This window comes from Mustela lutreola, chromosome 15, assembly GCF_030435805.1.
Source record: "Mustela lutreola isolate mMusLut2 chromosome 15, mMusLut2.pri, whole genome shotgun sequence".
Lineage (NCBI taxonomy): Eukaryota > Metazoa > Chordata > Mammalia > Carnivora > Mustelidae > Mustela > Mustela lutreola.
Window position 1 is genome coordinate 52,039,396 of NC_081304.1, and position 18,261 is coordinate 52,057,656.

Sequence of the window (18,261 nt, forward strand, 5' to 3'; positions counted from 1 at the left end):
ATGCTTCGTGAAGGATTCCGTGACATCGGGGTTAACTGATGCGAGGACAAGGAAAAGCCGTAACTTCTTAAGAAAAACACTCAATAACAAAGCCTGGAAGATGCTAGAACCCCTGGTCTTGGCTTCGGCACCTGTTTGCAGGATGTTTCAGTCAACAGTAACATCCAAATAGAACTGTGTGCTCTGTATACTGATATTTATGGCACCAGAATGCTGACTTTTCATCCAGCTCAGAAAAACTTCCTGTGCAAAGATGTCCCGTGATTTCTTTAAGAATATTCCCCACAAAAAAAAAAAAAAAAAAAAAAAATTCCCCACATTAAGGTGTGGAATTCTGACTCTTAAATTTTAAAGTAGTTCCTAGTACCCAATAAATAACCACTCTTTGTTAGTGGTTTTGTACATTTTGGACATGTACAAAAAATAATTTTAAACTCAACTTCACTCTGAGTCTGTTAATTCTACCTTATTACCTCTAACTTACCTACATAATAATTCAACATATACTAACCGCTTCCCACACGCAAGGCACTGAAGAAACGAATTAAGAGCAGGACGAAACTTCAGCTCTCAGAATGTGGTCTTACATTCTGACAGCGGAATGCTGTGGAGATTGAATGTAACAGTAATTGTACCTACTTCTGTTTGCATTTCTGCCAGTTTTCCTTTTAGGATTAGGACCCCACAAACTTAGTTATTATTGTTCAATGATGACTGCCATCAATGATAGTTTCTGCATCAATGCGTTTTCCAATGTTTCCTGACATTTTAAGAGTAATCCCCATTTTTACTTATGAGAAAGTATCAATTCCAATTATTACTCTAAAATCAGTCACTTCATTTTTAGTTCCTTATCAACAGGCTAAAATTTTGTCTCATCCAATTAGCCACTCTTACTTAGGCAAACCAAGTCTAACAGACTATGTGCTAACTCACCTGTGTACCCTTTCTTCACAGCTAAGTCTTCACCCTTGATTTCTGCCCTGACCCACTTTCTATAGTGAACTTTACGTCTATTTTCTATCACTGATCTTTTCCTCATACTCTGTAAATAGCTGTTTTCACTCCTTGTCTTGGAATGGGGGGGGGGGCACATCTGGCAACCCAGCTTAGCAGGCTTCTTATGCTCATTCCGTGACATGTCCTTTGTCGTCTTTCACTACTTTAGGAAGCTTTCTGTTGCTTAAATTAGCTGTAGTTTTTAGCACAAGAAGAAGCCCTGAAAGGATCCAATTAGGAAGTCTGGGCCCTGAGCAGTGTCTCAACAGAAATGGGCTTTCTGTGGTGAACAGCCATAGGGAACCTTAAGTTATGAATTTAGGAATCAGGTGACTTTTATTTTTTCCTTCAGGCGGACAGATGTCAAAACCTAGTGAAACTAAGGCTGATGTTTTAAAGATGAATTTAAGGTTGGGTGTTTAACTTTTGCCTGTTTAACTAAATTTGTACAAATGCCTAAGGGCTATATATACATTAGTTTATCCTAACAGGTCAGCTTTCCATAAGCTCTCTTCCTTGAATATTTCCATACGTAAAGGAAAATGTAATTAAACAGTTGTCACATAAAAATTAAGATGCTTTCCACTATATATATTTTGCAAACCTACTGGCTCCACATGGCAGTTATGGCATAACAGGAAAAGGGAAGGGAACCCTTTACATATTTAAGGCTTCAAAGCTGGGAAGCAATAAAGGCCTGAAAGCAGCTTTTTCAGTTATCCCAACATGACTCACTAGTGTGAAATCCCTACTTGATGGAAGCTTTCCCCAGTTACATTCATAAAGTTTCATTAAGAAGTACTTGAAATACACTAAGAGTCGATGAGTTACAGGTTTTTGAGTACTCTTACTTTTGCAGGGTTTCTTTCTGGCATGAATTAAACTGATTTCAAGTAAAGGTGAAGAAGTGAATAAAGTTTTCTTTTTAAATTTCACATTCAATTTAAATAGCTTATATCCACATTACTAATTCTGATACTTCTGCTGAGCCACACCTAACACATATTGCACTTCTTTTGGGTTTCTTTTGAATAATGTTTTAACAAAGTACAAAATAAAATTTGAATGAACTGTAAGACCTAATTGAAGTCTCCTGTATCCATTAATTATGGTGTTTGGCACCTGTATGCACACGCTGGTGCTGAATGAGATTTGTACTCTGTGTGAAGGTTTTACCACATATACGGCATGCATAGGGCTTCTCTCCTGTGTGAATTCTCTGGTGTTGAATAAGGCATGTTCTCTGGCTAAAATCCTTATCACATTCATTGCATTTATAGGGCCTTTCTCCAGTATGAGTTCTCTGATGTTGATTAAGTGAGGAGGAGTAAATAAAGGCTTTCCCACATTCATTACACTTATACGGCTTCTCTCCGGTGTGAATCCTTTGATGCTGAGTGAGATTGGCACCCTGCCTGTATGCTTTCCCGCATATATTGCATTTGAAGGGTTTCTCTCCATTGTGGATCCTTTGATGCTGAGTAAGGTGGACGCTCTGGCTGAACGCTTTCCCACACACACTGCATTTGTACGGTTTCTCCCCGGTATGAGTCCTGTGGTGTTGAGTAAGGTTTGCGCTCTGGCTGAAGGCTTTTCCACATATTTTACATATATAGGATTTCTCTCCCGTGTGAGTGGTCTGATGTTGAATAAGAGTTGAGGAATGAGCAAAGGCTTTTCCACATTCGTTACATTTGTAACACTTCTCTCCGGAATGAATTCTCTGATGTCGAATGAGGTAAGTACTTTGACTAAACACTTTCCAACACTCATTGCATTTATATGGTTTCTTTCCAGTATGTATTTTTTGATGTTGAAGAAGGTGTGTACTCTGACTGAAAGTCTTCCCACATTCGTTGCATATGTAAGGTTTCTCACCAGTATGAACTCTCTGGTGATTAATCAGCGATGAACTGTGGCTGAAAGTTTTACCACATTCCAAGCATCGATATGGTTTCTCTCCAGTATGTGTCCTTTGATGTATAGTGAGGTGTGCGCGCTGACTGAAGTCTTTGCCACAGTCATCACACTTATAGGGTTTCTCTCCAGTGTGAATTCTCTGGTGTATAGTAAGGTGGGCACGCTGGCTGAAGGCTTTACCACACTGGTGGCATTCGTATGGTTTTTCTCCAGTATGCATTCTCTGATGTGCAATAAGGGACGAGATGTGCCTAAACTCTTTCCCACATTCTTCACATTCATGAGACTTTTCTTTGGTATGGGTGCTTTGGTGTTTCACAAAGGATGGGTTTTTCCTAAACTTTTTCCCACACACATTACATTTATAAGGCTTCTCTCCAGGATATATCTTTCTGTGTACAATACCATATGAAACATGATTGAAGGTTGCCCTGCCTTCATCATACATAGTTCTATTATCTGACTGGGTACCAAACTGAATAATTAGGTTTGAATGCTTTTCAAAAGTATTTCGATAGATATCATATTTACTGAGACACTCTTCCATAGGGTCATCTTCTTTTGAGAGGACTGACTTCAAAGTAAAATTTCTTTCATTCATGGGAATTCTCCTATAGGTATCTGATGCGTGCCTCTCAAATCTCTCATCGTAGTCATATGGTTCTTCCAATTTGACAGTCTGAGTTCCAGTCTTTACGAGTGTAGAAGTATTTGTAACTGGAGTACACTCTTGGGCTTCTGTTTTCCATTCTGGGACAAAAAGAATATAGAACATAAAAAGTTTCCCTCTATTTGGAGAAGGAAACTGCCAAAACAGAAACAAAATACTGAACATGAATAAAATGCCTTAAAAGACTATGACTCTGACAACCTTTGGACATGGTCCTTAAAGTTTGGGAAAAGCAGGGCTCCTGGGTGGCTCAGTCGGTTAAGCGTCTGGCTTTCAGCTTGGGTCACGATCCCAGGGTCCTAGGATCAAGTCCCACATTGGGCTCCCTGCTCAGCAGAGAATCTGCTTTTCCTTCTCCCTCTACCCTTCCCTCTCTAATCAAGCTCTATCTCTCTCTCTCAAATAAATAAAATCTTTACCAAAAACAAACAAACAAAAAAACACACACAAAAAAACAAGCAAGCTTGGGAAAAGAGAATATAGGGGCAGAAAACCAGAAGACTTAACTGCTGAAAAAGGACAGGCTCCTCACTACTCAACATGCACATAGATTAATAAAACAGGTTAAGTCAGGCGACTGGACTAAGAGATGTGAAAACAAGACTGTGGGATAATGTGGGATGAATTCATGGGTTGATTTGTATCAAGCAGACACTAACTCATTGACTCCTTCCAACCTACTTTGCACAATCAACATAATACTCCAAAAGCAATTTCAAGGAGTGATCTCCATGCTTAAATATCTCTAGTAAATCTCTCATAATAATAGTTCTTAAAGTATTGTCCCCAAATGAGTGACATAAACATCACTATCACCTGGGAATGTGTTAAATTATTGGCCCTCATCCAGACAAGCTGAATCAGGAACTTTGCAGGCTATGGAACCAGAAAAGATCCCAAATAGTCAAAGCACGTTGAAAAAGAAAACCAAAGCTGGTGGCATCACGATTCTGGATTTAAGCTCTATAATAAAGCCATAATCACCAAGATAGTATGGTAATGGCACAAAAAACAGACACACAGTTCAGTGGAACAGAACAGAGAACCCAGATACGGACCCTCAACCATGGTTGACTCTATGGTCAACTAATCTTTGACAAAGCAGAAAGAATATCCAATGGGAAAAAAACAGTCTTTTCAATAAATGATGCTGGGAAAATTGTTGGACAGCCACATCCAGAATGAAACTGGATCATTTTCTTGTACCACACTTGTACTAAGTCAAAATGGATAAAAGACCTAAGCACAAGACAGGAATCCATCAAAATCCTCTGTGACCTCGGCCACAGCAACTTCTTGCTAGACATGTCTCCAAAGGCAAGGGAAACACAAACAAAAATGAACTATTAGGATATAATCAAGATAAAAAGCTTTTGTACAGCAAAGGAAACAGTTGACAAAAATCAAGACAACCTGCAGAATAGGAAAAGATATTTGCAAATGTCTCATCAGATAAAGGGCTAGTCTTCAAGATCTATAGAAAACATATCAAACTCAACTCCCACAAAACAAATAAACCAATCAAGAAGTGAGCATAAGACATGAAAAGATATTTCTCCAAAGACATATAAATGCCCAAAAGACACATGAAAAAATGCTTAACATCACTCGGCATCAGGAGTCAAACCACAAATCAAAACCACAGTGAGATACCACCTCACACCAGTCAGAAGGGGCTAAAATTAACCAGTCAGGAAAAAAGACAGGTGTTGGTGAAGATGCGGAGAAAGGGGAATCCTCCTACACTGTTGGTGGGAATGCAAACTGGTGTAGCCACTCTGGGAAACAGTATGGAAGTTCCTCAGAAAGTTAAGAACAGAACTACCCTACCCCCCAGTAAATTGCACTACTGGATATTTTCCCAAAGGATACAAATGTAGTGATCTGAAAGGGAGACAGCACCCCAATGTTGATAGCAGCAATGTCCACAATAGCCAAACTAAGATGGAAAAAACCCAGATGTCCATTGGCAGATGAATGGATAAAGAAGATATGTATATTTATAAAGAAGATATATATATATATATATATATATATATATATATACACACACACACACACACACACACACGCAAACACACACACACACACAAATGGAGTATTACTTAGCCATCAAAAAAAATATTACCACTTGCAATGATGTGCAAGGAACTAGAGGGTATTATGTTAAGCAAAATGAGTCGACCAAAGACAATTACATGGTTTCACTCATATGTGGAATTTAAGAAACAAAACAGAGAATCATAGGGGAAGGGAGGGAAAAATAAAGTAAGGTGAAATAAGAGAGGGAGACAAACCATAAGAGACTCTTAGCTATAGGAAACAAACTGAGGGTTACTGGGATGGGGTAATTGGCTGATGGCCATTAAGGAGGGCACATGATGGAATGAGCACTCTCCCTCTGTTCCCCTATCCCCTGCTCATGCTTGTGCTGTCTCTTAAACAAATAAAATCTTAAAAAAAAAAAAAGGAAACTTTGGAAATAGGGCTAAAGCAATCTGTTTTACAAAGCCCTCTAAGTGGTTTTGATGTTCACTGAAGTTTGAGCCCCAATGGCTTAAAGGAGAAAAGTTTAAAAAGTTCAAAATACCTCCACTTGACATATTCAGTACCCAAATAATTCAGCTTTTCCTATTCTACTATATCTTCTGCCAAACTTCATATTCAGCTTAAAAATGTAAAGTCACCCATATAACTACAAGCTACTTCCTCATAGCCTCCTATAGGTGCCATACAAATTCCAGACTTAGGCATTCTCTCTTTTGAAAGAGTGAGCATGAGCAGGGAGTCAGAGAAGCACACTCCCTGCTGAGCTCGGAGGCAGACCTGGGGTTCCATCCCAGGTCACTGAGCCAAAACCAAGAGCTGAATGCTCGACTGACTGAGCCATGCAGGCACCCCAGATTTAGGCATTCTCTTAAGATAACTTCTCTATCTATTGAAAAGAAGTGTTTGGCCCAGCTCCTATTTTTCTCTCTTTCTTAGACTCCTCAAGTACAGATTAGGTTGAATTACATGACCTTGGCTTTGTGTAGTCAATATGGCTGAAATTTCAGCAGTCTCATGTGATTCAACCTAATGTAAAGTTGGGGCCAGGACAGTACTTGGCCTTAATATTATTACTTCACAACTTTGTGTGTTTCTTGTATTTTCAACTTAGATGCAAACTCTGAGAACAGCCTGTGCCTCTTTTACATTTCCTTCAGAAAATGGCCCCAAGACTCTGGATATGGTGGCCACTCAACTGAACTGGTAAAATAAATGACAATAATTTGTTGTTAAAAGGTGAGCCAAATGAAAGCAAACACATACACATAAAAGCAAAGCAAACAATAAAAAGTCCCTGACCTCAAATCTGGCTGCAAAGCAATCAAATATGTATTTATTCATGCCTATTATATTTCCAGTATGATGGTTTAAAACAAATTTAAATTAGAATATCTTTCTCTCTTAAAATCTGGTTGAAAACACAGGACTTTCAAATATTATGAATTATGTAATGAAATATCAAATATAGAGTTCATAATATAGCAAAAATGGTACCGCATAGTTCAGAAATTTTTTAAGATGCAGATCCAAATATAAATCTTTTTTTTTTTTTTAAGATTTTATTTATTTATCAGAGAGAGAGAGGGGGAGAGAGCGAGCACAGGCAGACAGAATGGCAGGCAGAGGCAGAGGGAGAAGCAGGCTCCCTGCTGAGCAAGGAGCCCGATGTGGGACTCAATCCCAGGACGCTGGGATCATGACCTGAGCCAAAGGCAGCTGCTTAACCAACTGAGCCACCCAGGCGTCCCACCAAATATAAATCTTTTTAAATATATCCATTCCACAGAATCATATGTAGTGTTTTAAAGTGATAGCTGCCATTCATCAATAAAGTATTAGAGTAAGGGATAATGGAACACTAATAACTGGTAACAATAACTAGATAGGTTTCTATATATTGACTTACTACTTTGATTCAGATATAAAAATCAGAGCTGACATTAGAAAATGCTTGGGACTAATGTTAAATGAAAAAAGGAGTCCCACAGCTAACATGGAAATGCACTGGAACTATACAAATAATATCAAAGAGCTAAGAAGATGATAGGTTTTTGTTTTTTTTTAAGATTTTATTTATTCACTTGACAAAGACAGGGAGAACTGCAGGTAGAGGGAGAAGCGGGCTCCCTGCTCGATTTGGGGCTCAATCCTAGGACCTTGAGATCATGACCTGAGCCGAAGGCAGCCACTTAACCAACTCAACTCCCACAAAACAAATAAACCTGAACCACCCAGGTGCCCTGATTATAGGTTTTTAAAAAATTCTTTTTTTTTCCTTTCTTATTTATTTATTTATTTGACACAGAGAGAGAGATCACAAGTAGGCACAGAGGCAGGCAGAGAAAGGGGGAGAAGCAGGCTCCCTGCTGAGCAGGGAGCCTGATGTAGGGCTCGATCCCAGGACCCTAAGATCATGACCTAAGCTGTAGGCAGAGGCTTAACCCACTGAGTCACCCAGGTGCCCCTAAAAATTTTCTAATTTTCAATATACTGTCTATATAACTCATTATTATTTAGTACTAGAGATGTAGTTGTGATTTTTTGTAATTTTTATATAAGAAAAATAATTTTTTTATTTTTCAAGATTTTATTTATTCGCTAGAGCACAAGTTGCGGGGGCGGCGGGCAGAGAGAGAGGGAGAAGCAAACTCCCCATCAAGCAGGGAGCCCTACTTGGGGCTCAAACCCAGAACCACAAGACCACAGCCTAAGCTGCAGGCAGATGCCTAACTGACTGAGCCACCCACCTGCCCCAAGAATTCGCTTTGCAAGTAGTATTACCCAAGTTTGGGACAAGAGAGCATGAAAAATAACCAAAACAAACCTGGATTGGTGGGATTTTCGAAAAATCCCAAATGTCCACAGTGACATGTTCACATAAAAAATGAGGTGGGAGGAGGAAGAACTATTCTTCTTCTTCTTCTTCTTTTTTTTTTTTTTTAAAAGATTTTATTTATTTATTTGACAGAGATCAAAAGTAGGCAGAGAGGCAGGCAGAGAGAGAGAGAGAGAGAAAGGGATTGGGAGGAAGCAGGCTCCCCACTGAGCAGAGATTCCCTATGTGGGGCTCGATCCCAGGACCCTGGGATCATGACCTGAGCTGAAGGCAGAGGCTTTAACCCACTGAGCTACCCAGGCGCCCCTCTTTTTTTTTTTTTTTTTAAAGATTTTATTTATTTAGGAAGAACTACTCTTTACAGGAGAATGCTATTAATCCTTTAGAAGAGATGACTGATTTAGAGAATCACTCAGTGATATAATAAAGCAAGACTGAAGAAAGGATGCTACAAATCTTTAAATAAAATAGTGCCAGGGAGTGGAATAGCCATGTGGCCTCTAAGTATCACTCCACGGATTACTTACTGACTATAAAGGACAAAATGCACCTTTAAAATGGAGAGATCTGGTCAACAGCACCTTAACTAACATGAGTATCACCAGTGAGACAAATGGCAACAGACAGCACATACTGATGGTGTCGTCTCAGTAAACATATTTCATCTGAATGTAAACATAAGGAAATCATCAGGAGAATCTAGATTGTGGGTCATTCTTTTTTTTTTTTTAAGATTTTATTTATTTGTCAGAGAGAGAGAGGGAGAGAGAGTGAGCACAGGCAGACAGAATGGCAGGCAGAGGCAGAGGGAGAAGCAGGCTCCCTGCCAAGCAAGGAGGCCAATGTGGGACTCGATCCCAGGACGCTGGGATCATGACCTGAGCCGAAGGCAGCTGCTTAACCAAATGAGCCACCCAGGCATCCCAATTGTGGGTCATTTTAATAAAACCTGGCCTGGATCCTTCAGAAAATGTCAGAAGGGAAGTGGAAGGGAACAGAAGAGAAGGGGAAAGGAAAAAACAAAGTGTGTCTGTGTGTGCGTGTGTGTGGCTGTGCGTGCGTGTTTAAGTAGATAAGCAAAGGGGCGACTGGGTGGCTCAACTGGCTATGCATCTGACTCCTGATGTCAGCTCTGGCCATCATCTCAGGATTGAGCCCCACGTCAGGCTCCGCCCTCACCGGGGAATCTGCTTCAGATTCTCCCTCTCCCTCTCCCTCTGCCCCCACCCCCTCCTAAAAAGATATAAAGCAAAAGTGGCTAAATGATGGTAGCTTGTGGTTTCAGATGAAAATTATACAGGTGTTCAATGTACTGATTATGCAACTTTTTTATAGGTTTGAAGTTCTTATGGAGGAAGGAAGAAAGGAAAGGGAACAACCAAAAAGCCCATCAATAAGGAACAGGTTCAATAAATTATGAGACACACAATAAAATGTGATGCAGATATTAAAAAAAGAGAACAAGGAAGCTCTTTATATCCTCATTTGAGACACTTCTCAAGATACACTTTTACATAAACAAAAGCAAAGGAGAAAACAATATGTATCGTTTGCTACCGTTTCTGTTAGGAAACGGAGGAAAAGGGGCACCTGGCTGGCTCAAGTCAGTAGAGCGTGTGACTCTTGATCTCCGGGTTAGGAGTTCGAGCCCTACAGTGCAGGTAGAGTTTACTTAAAAATATTAATAGAAAGTTTGCTAAAAAGGAGAGGAAAACATTTTTTCCCGAAGTGATAGAAAGAAAGCATCCCTAATATAGGATTTTTTTTAAAGAAAAGAACATTTGTATATATATATATGTTAAAGATTTCATTTACTTATTTGAGAGAGAGTAAGAGAGATCATGAACAAGGGGGAGGAGCAGAGGGAGAAGCAGACTCCCCGCTGAGCAGGAAGCCTGACATAGGACCCTGGGATCATGACCTGAGCCAAAGGCAGACACCTAACTGATGAGTCACCCAGGTGCTCCCCAAACTTTTTTTTTTTTTTTTTTTTTTAAAGATTTCATTTATTTATTTGAGAGAGATAGAATGACAGAGAGAAAGCATGAGAGGAAAGAGTTCAGTGGGAGCAGAATCCCTGGTGATTAGGGAGCCTGATTTGGGACTCGATCCTGGGACGCCAGGATCATGGCCTGAGCCAAAGGCAGTTGCTTAGCCAACTGAGCCACCCAGGCGCCCTCCCCCAAACATTTTTTTTTTTTTTTAAGATTTTGACAGAAAGAGAGAGAGCATGAGAGGGGAGAAGGTCAGAGGGAGAAGCAGACTCCTTGCTGAGCAGGGAGCCCAGTGCAGAACTTGATCCCAGGACTCTGGGATCATGACCTGAGCCAAAGGCAGTCGATTAACCAACTGAGCCACCCAGGCACCTTCCCCAAACATTTTTATATTGACTTTATATGCAAACAAAATACCTGAACAGAAACAACTAGGGGGCACCTGGGTGGCTCAGTGGGTTAAGCCTCTGCCTTTGGCTCAGGTTATGGTCTCGGGGTCCTGGAATCAAGCCCCACATCGGGCTCTCTGCTCAGCGGGCAGCCTGCTTCTTCCTCTCTCCCTGCCTGCCTCTCGGACTACTTGTAATCTCTGTCTGTCAAATAAATAAATAAAATCTGTTTAAAAAAAAAAAAAAGAAAGAAAGAAACAACTAAAAACAAGCACCAGTGGTTGGGCTGAGAGATGCAGGAACCGGGTGAATGAACTATACAATAAGAGAACATCTTTGAGTGTTTTGAAGATATTTTTTCAAAATTAGGAAAGAAAATGAGTTAGAGAAGTGGAGGTTGGAGGCTACAGGGATTTGTTGGTAACAGAATAAAAGAAACTTACTAAGAGGAAGGTCTGAAACTTAAAATTTTAGGGACATTCACTCATGCTTATAAAAGAGGGAGGAGACAACAGCACAGTGAAAGCGCCAGACAAAGCTGGGAATGGGATCCAGGGGTCACATGGAAGGATAAAAGGAGACACCGGGGAAAGGTGGAACAATGATGTTTGGAACTGTGTTCCTGAAGGTGGCCTCTGAGGAGGCAACGCCAAACAGCTCAGTGTTCCTGACAGTCCGGGATGTCTGTGGAGCGTGACCTGGCCATATTTAAATAAATATATCTCACTGCACTTACACTCTTCAATGCAAACAATCTCATGACAGTTCTTCTCTCACCTGGACTAGGGCCTTCTAAGATCTCTTTTATCACCATCCATGGTTCTTCCAGTAAGGGAATCACAGTTGGTCGGTACACCGTAAGTCCTGTTTCAGAGGAATATAAGGAGTTTTATCCTGGAGATAAACAGTTGTTTGAATTTTACTGCCTAACTTCTTATCTGTGAGGACAGATGTCCACAGGAAAACAATGGTTTCATGTACATGATCTAGTGGGAGAATTAGGTCACTGTGCTTTTCAGTGCTACAACAGAAATGTCCTGCTGCTCAGGAGGGTATGTGCACAGAGCTCACGGTGGGAGGGGATCACAGGAAAAGCAGGGAGCGGGCAAGGGGCAGGTCATGTGGAAGCCCTGGGAAGCCACGTGTCATAGCTCTCAATGCTCCTTCGCTTAGAAACTTTTTATTTGCCAAAAGGGAGAACACAGCGGTATCTATGCCCAAATGGAATGAGGAAACTCACCCCTAAGCCCCATTCTCAGCACTGTACTGAGGAAAGAAAGATGGTGGATATGTTGGCAGCAGTGGGCGCAGCGGAGGCTTACCCAGAGAAACCATGTTCCAGTAGTTCTGTAATGTTACAGTCTTGTACAATTCCTTCTGTACGGGACGCATTATCTCCCAGTCCTCCTGGGTGATATCCACAGCCACATCTTTGAATGTCATTGATTCCTGAAACATCAAATATAACTTGGCTCAAGAACTGGCAGGAGCGGCGCCTGGGTGGCTCAGTTGGTTAAGCAACTGCCTTCGGCTCAGGTCATGGTCCTGGAGTCTCGGGATTGAGTCCCGCATCAGGCTCCCAGCTCCACGGGAAGTCTGCTTCTCCCTCTGACCTTCTCGCCTCTCATGCTCTCTCTCTCTCTCAAATAAATAAATAAAATCTTAAAAAAAAAAAAAAGAACTGGCAGGGGGATAGTGGTAACACCAGGGACATGTGTGGTGGGGGTATCAGAGAATGTTGACCTGTAGTAAGAGCCTACAGGTTATCTAGTTAAGTTATGGATGAGCATACGTGAATGGTCGTACAGGGAAGTCTGAAAACAGAATTATAATTACGTTTTCAGCTGGCACAAGTGTATGTATGGATGGCTCCGTATTAAAAGAGGGTTTACACAGATAGCTGAATGGCTATGCTTTTCAAGCTCTGCCTTAAGAAATCAGAGTGTTGGGGCGCCTGGGTGGCTCAGTCGTTAAATGTCTGCCTTCAGCTCAGGTCATGATCCCAGGGTCCTGGAATCGAGCGCCACATTGGGCTTCCTGCTCAGCAGAGAGACTGCTTCTCCCATTCCCTCTCCTTACCACTGCCTACTTGTACTCTCTCTCTCTGTCAAAAAATAAATAAAATCTTAAAAAAAAAAAAGAGAATTCAGAGTGTCATAATTTGAAATTCTATGATATATTTGTGTGCTTTATGATGAAATGCAGAGCCACTCCTTCCTTTTTAAAATAAAACTGGTGGGGCGCCTGGGTGGCTCAGTGGGTTAAGCCTCTACCTTCGGCTCCTGTCATGATCCCAGGGTCCTGGGATCGAGCCCCGCATCAGGTCCTCTGCTCAGCAGGGAGCCTGCTTCCCTATCTCTCTCTCTCTGCCTGCCTCTCTGCCTGCTTGTGATCTCTGTCTGTCAAATAAATAAATAAAAGTCTTTAAAAAAATAAAAAATAAATAAAATAAAATTGGGACTGAAACCCATACTGTTGAACTGTTACACTTTTAATATATCTGACAATCTGGTAAGGTTAAGTATCCCTCTTTGCTCTTTTTCTTCCTTTTGTTAAAAAAAGTTGATTCTTTTTCCATGTTTTTCAAATAAACTTCTAAGTTCCTTATAAAAATTGTATTGACAATGACAATACTTATAATTTAGGGGGAACAGGCAATTTTATAACACTCAAAGCTGCTTTCATGTCTTATAGTATGATATAGGATATGGATGTACTACAAAATTTATACTACGTTTAGTCCTAGATATTTTAAATTTGGGGGGTGGGGAAAACTGTGCAGGGAACCTTTTATTTCATTTCATCATCTGTCTGGTTTTAGTGTGTATGCAAGAAAGTTACTAATTTTCTATTTTTTAAAGTAAGCTCCATGTCCCACATGAGGTTCAACTCACGACCCTGAGATCCAGAGCCGCAAGCTCTACCAAGTGAGCCAGCCACCCCTAAAAGTGATTAATTTTCATATGCCATTTTCTGTAGTAATCACCTTACTCAAACTTTTCTCCTATTGTTTCCCAGTTCTTCCCTTCACTTTCCTAGGGTTTTCAGGTAAACAATCGTACTATCTATGAATAATAATTTTACTCTACCTATTGCAGATGTATATTTTTACAGCAAAATTTTCTCTTAAGGTGGCCTGACAGAACAGAGACTCATAATCAACATAACACCAGAAAATACATGGCCTTTAATTACTTGTTAATGAGAAAAATAATTTTAGCAACTATTGCTTACTGATAGTTTACTGTAATCCAGGCTAACTACAAGTCTTATAATGTTTAATCCTCACAATTTAAGAGGTAAGTTCTATTTATTAGAGTTTAATAACTCAGGCTAAGTGTGGTCAAGTATCTTGCCCCAAATCATAGGTTCTGATTCATCCGGCTGTGGAGGTCAATCCCTTAACCTCTATGCAACGTTGCTGCCTTAAAATCAAAACAGTGAGGAAAGGGGTATCAGGGGAAGGCAACAGGGGCTTATTCCTTATAAAGAGAGTCACTTAACAGGCCAAGCTGGATTGAAAGAGAGGAACAGATGCTTAAGTCCTAGATTGGGCTTTCGTGGGGGGACAGAAGTTAGAGGGCCAGGACAAAACGTCCTCACACAAACACCTCCAAGAAGCCATTTAAAAATCACAGAAAAAACTAACACTTACTTTGGTCACCAAGTCATTTAACCACCCTGCCTGGAAAGCAGGTCTTCCTTTGGAGTCTTCCTCTGGGGTCTCTTGGGGAAGGGCAGAGTTCTGAGGAACAGCTGGGGAAGGGAGACCATGATGGAGATTAGTCCTGTTTGAACAGTCTAGGAAACTTAACCAAATAGATGCCTATACTTCCCTAAAGTGAGAAATGAGAAAGAAACAAAAAATAGCACCCCTACTTTAAAGAGTCAGAGGGAAGGACCAGTGAGATTTGTCCTAAGACATCAATGCAGGTTTCAAAAACAAGTCTGTTCTGGGACTGCTAAGGATATGCACCAAATTCCCAATTTTCTACTACATCTTCATGCGATGTAAATCATGTGTGCTGTCTCTTAATAAGGAAGTATGCTCTGGACCCTTTCCTACTTTTTTGGAAGCATGTTATTGTAAAATCCAATTCACAAAGCAAATGGCTTACTGACAGAATGGTTCAAACCTCTGCAGGTAAAATTCCTGACGGCTCACACTGGGGTAACTGAGTTGCATTTGGTCACTGTTTTAGGACATGAGGTAATATGTGTTTGGTCCCAAGCAGTCTGGAAGGGACACACCATGCAGGATGGGGTTCCATGTTAAAGCTCGTTCTCGACTCACTGCCTTTTGCTCTCCCCAGTTTCTTTAAAGGGCTGCTCTGTGATATGCTGGTTGACTTCTCTAACCCTAACCGCCCAGGATTCCTCCCCTTTCTGCCTTGTGATTCTCACCTTCCTCTTCTAGAATCTGAGTCAAATCCTCTACCAGCGTCACCACTTCCTCACTGCTCTCTGGGTACTGGGACTTCACCCAAGTCCTAACCTCCCCAGGCAAGATGGTCAGGAACTGCTCCAGCACCAGCAGCTCCAAGATTTGTTCCTTTGAGTGAATCTCAGGTCTCAGCCATTTAAGGCAGAGCTCTCGGAGCTGATTCAATGCCTTTCGAGGACCAGCTAGGTCTGGATATGGAAAATTCCTAAAATTCTGTCGACAGGTCTCAGTGTCACGCAAGATTCTTGAAGCAAGGGTTTCCTTTGCAATGTTGTGGGGTCCACTCTGAGCCTTGTCTGGCTTCCACATGAGAAGGACTTGGGCGCGTGAAGAACTGGTCATCCTCTTGCACGAGGCCAACATCGCTACAGGTGGGAGAGTCAATCTGGCAATATTCTTTATATCTCCAGTAGTGAGCCAAATGCTTGAAGTCTCATGCTAGAACCACAAAGACATTATATCAAGGGCTGCTGCAGCCAAGGGCAGAACAGGGTCAAGGTAGAGTTAGCAGCCTTAGTTACAAATTCTGAGCCCAGAATTTGCAGGGATGATTAAGAGACTCTGAAACACAAGAACAGACCATAATGTCAAGAATTCTGGTGCTCTCTGCTATCCACATCCGCGAACAGAAACAACCTGCTCAAGTGTTCTCAGGTAAACACACATAGACTTTACCTGGGTCTTCCTTCCCTACCTCCTCAGACTTGTGAGATAAATGCAATCTGCTGGGGACAGGGGTCGGGACAGCTATCAAAAAGGGTCACAGAAGCAAAGCCCCGAAGCTTGAGCAAAACAACGGATCAAACTTCTAGCTTGTTGAAACAGAAATTAAACTTTTCCGGGGGTCGTGGGGTGGGGGGAGTTTCAGTATTTTTGCGATGTCACAGAAGCTGTAAAGGACCGCACTGGCTCTCAACAACAGAGCATACCTGTAGGTACTTGGAACAACCTGGGAAGAGAATCCTTCCCAGGTTCCCAAGGAAACTGTCAAGGAAAAAAGGGCGGACATGCACTTGCTTTAGTGTTAATGCCAGCACATTCTAGCTTCTGACTATCAGAGGGCTGGAGAGACAAGCCGGTTGGGCTGGGAAAAAGTAGGAGGCTGATGTGCCTTGAAGCCCTTTGAAACGCTTCTACAGGAGACAATTCCTCACGAGTAAATTTGAAACCAGGATTCCCGAAGAAAACCTCGGAACAGGCCTGACCCGGCGACCTGACACCACCTGTCCTCGGGCTCCAGCTCTGAGCCCTCCTCAGGCTCAGTCGTGTAACCGAAGCCAACTGTTTACAGGCGCTGCAGAGGATATGCGCCAGCCCCGCCCGCCGCGTCTCCCCAACTCCCCTTCAGCCGGACGGTCGCGGGCAGCGGCGGAGCGGGGACCCGGCCCGCCACCGCAGCCAACACCCGTGCTCGCCTTTTCCGCAGGCCGCGAGCGCGGACGCCGCGCGGCAACCGGCTGGGGCTCCGGCCTGACCGCGCGGACACTCGCCCCCGGCGGCGCCCTCGACATCATTACCTGTCGCGGGGGCCGGGCGGACGCGCAGCCCGAGCGGCCGGAGAGGCCCGGGGCAACAATGGCGGCGGGGGAGCGGGCGCCTGCGTGGCGAGCTCAGCCCCGCGCTGCAGAGGGGTCTCTGGCTCCGCCACTTCCCTAACCGGGAAAGCACGACGTGTCTCGGCCAGGAGCCGCACCTTCCAGCCCGGTCGTGAGGAGCCTGGCCCTGCACGAACCGCGCCTCAGCTCCACCGCGACCTCGCCTCAGCCCCACTGCGCATGTGCGCAAGGGGAACGCTGCGCGCCCGCTGAGCCAATCGGAAGGCGCGTCCCGGCCCTCCCTCCCGCCCGAGCCTCATTCCTTGGACCTGTCTCCATGGTAACCTCCTCCACCCATCACTGCGACTTGCTTGTTAGTCCGCAAGGTTCTAAGGGAACTTTAAAGTTTCCCTGGCCAGAAGCAGGTCTGGAAGATGACTGGGAGGTCGGGGAGCTACTAGCATCTGGGCGAAGAGGATGCGGATGGGCGGCGGTTAAAGCTCCACCCTAATTAACCAGAGAAAACCTGGTGCCATGGGGCGCCTGGGGGGCTCAGTCGATAAGCGTCTGCTTAAGCGGCTGCCTTCGGCTCAGGTCATGATCCCAGGATGCTGGGATGGAGCTCCACATCTGGCTTCCGAGAAGCCTGCTTCTCCCTCTCCTACTCCCCCTGCTTGTGTTACTTCTCTTGCTGTGTCTGTCAAATAAAAATATAAAAATCTTTTAAAAAAATAGAAAAGAAAAGCTGGTGCCAGAGTTCTAGAGGAAGGAGGGGCATGGAAGATGCGGGTCCAAAGGCAGAACAACCCAAAGTGCATTTTTGAGCCTTACTGTGCATACACATTCACTATGAAAGGTTCTGAGTCCCTCCTAGGAATTGGATTCTGACTTGGAAAAGGGATAACAACCAACAGCATGCTGTTTACACAGACACAGCAAACCCACATAAAACGCTTGAAAATAAAAGGATGGGAATACATTCCAGGTGTCCCTGTTATTTACTGCCGTGTTGGCAAACCACCCAAGACTTAATGGTCTTAAAAAAAACTACTGTCTTATGCTCATGGATTTTGCGGGTCAGGAATTTGGAAGGAGAACGGTGGGCATGGCTCCTCCCAGCTCCACTGTGCCCAGGGGGCCCAGCTGAGATGATTTAATGGCAGGGAGGGTCCATTTCCAAGATGGCTCCTCACTCATATGTCTTAATGGGTGAGCTCAGATGGCTTAAGGATGAGCTCAGCTTGGATCTGTTCAGAGTGACCTTTTCCACGTGAAGGATTTAGGCTGGCTGGACTTCTTACATGGCATCTCTGGGCTCAAGAGCAGATATTCTAGTGAATAAGAAAGAAGCTTCATGGCTGATGACGACATAGTTCTGGAAGTCATATAGCATCACAGCGTCACACGTGATCAAAGAAGTCACAA

At 42.9% G+C, this 18,261-nt stretch overlaps 1 protein-coding gene across 2 annotated transcripts; it reads right to left on the reverse strand.

Annotated features, from left to right (window-relative positions):
* Nucleotides 1–1,569: 1,569 nt before the first annotated feature.
* Nucleotides 1,570–17,082, reverse strand: ZNF287 (zinc finger protein 287). 2 transcript variants are annotated; one of them, XM_059148502.1, is made up of 6 exons: nt 16,819–17,082; nt 15,262–15,739; nt 14,513–14,613; nt 12,180–12,306; nt 11,635–11,721; nt 1,570–3,669 (listed from the first exon to the last, which is right to left on the reverse strand). In XM_059148502.1, the coding sequence occupies exons 2-6, from the start codon at nt 15,662–15,664 to the stop codon at nt 2,102–2,104; spliced, it is 2,286 nt and encodes a 761-aa protein (XP_059004485.1). In that variant the 5' UTR covers nt 15,665–15,739; nt 16,819–17,082; the 3' UTR covers nt 1,570–2,101. The 2 variants fall into 2 exon arrangements, with proteins under 2 accessions (XP_059004485.1, XP_059004486.1); XM_059148503.1 differs by having other exon boundaries at nt 15,262–15,862.
* Nucleotides 17,083–18,261: the final 1,179 nt, after the last annotated feature.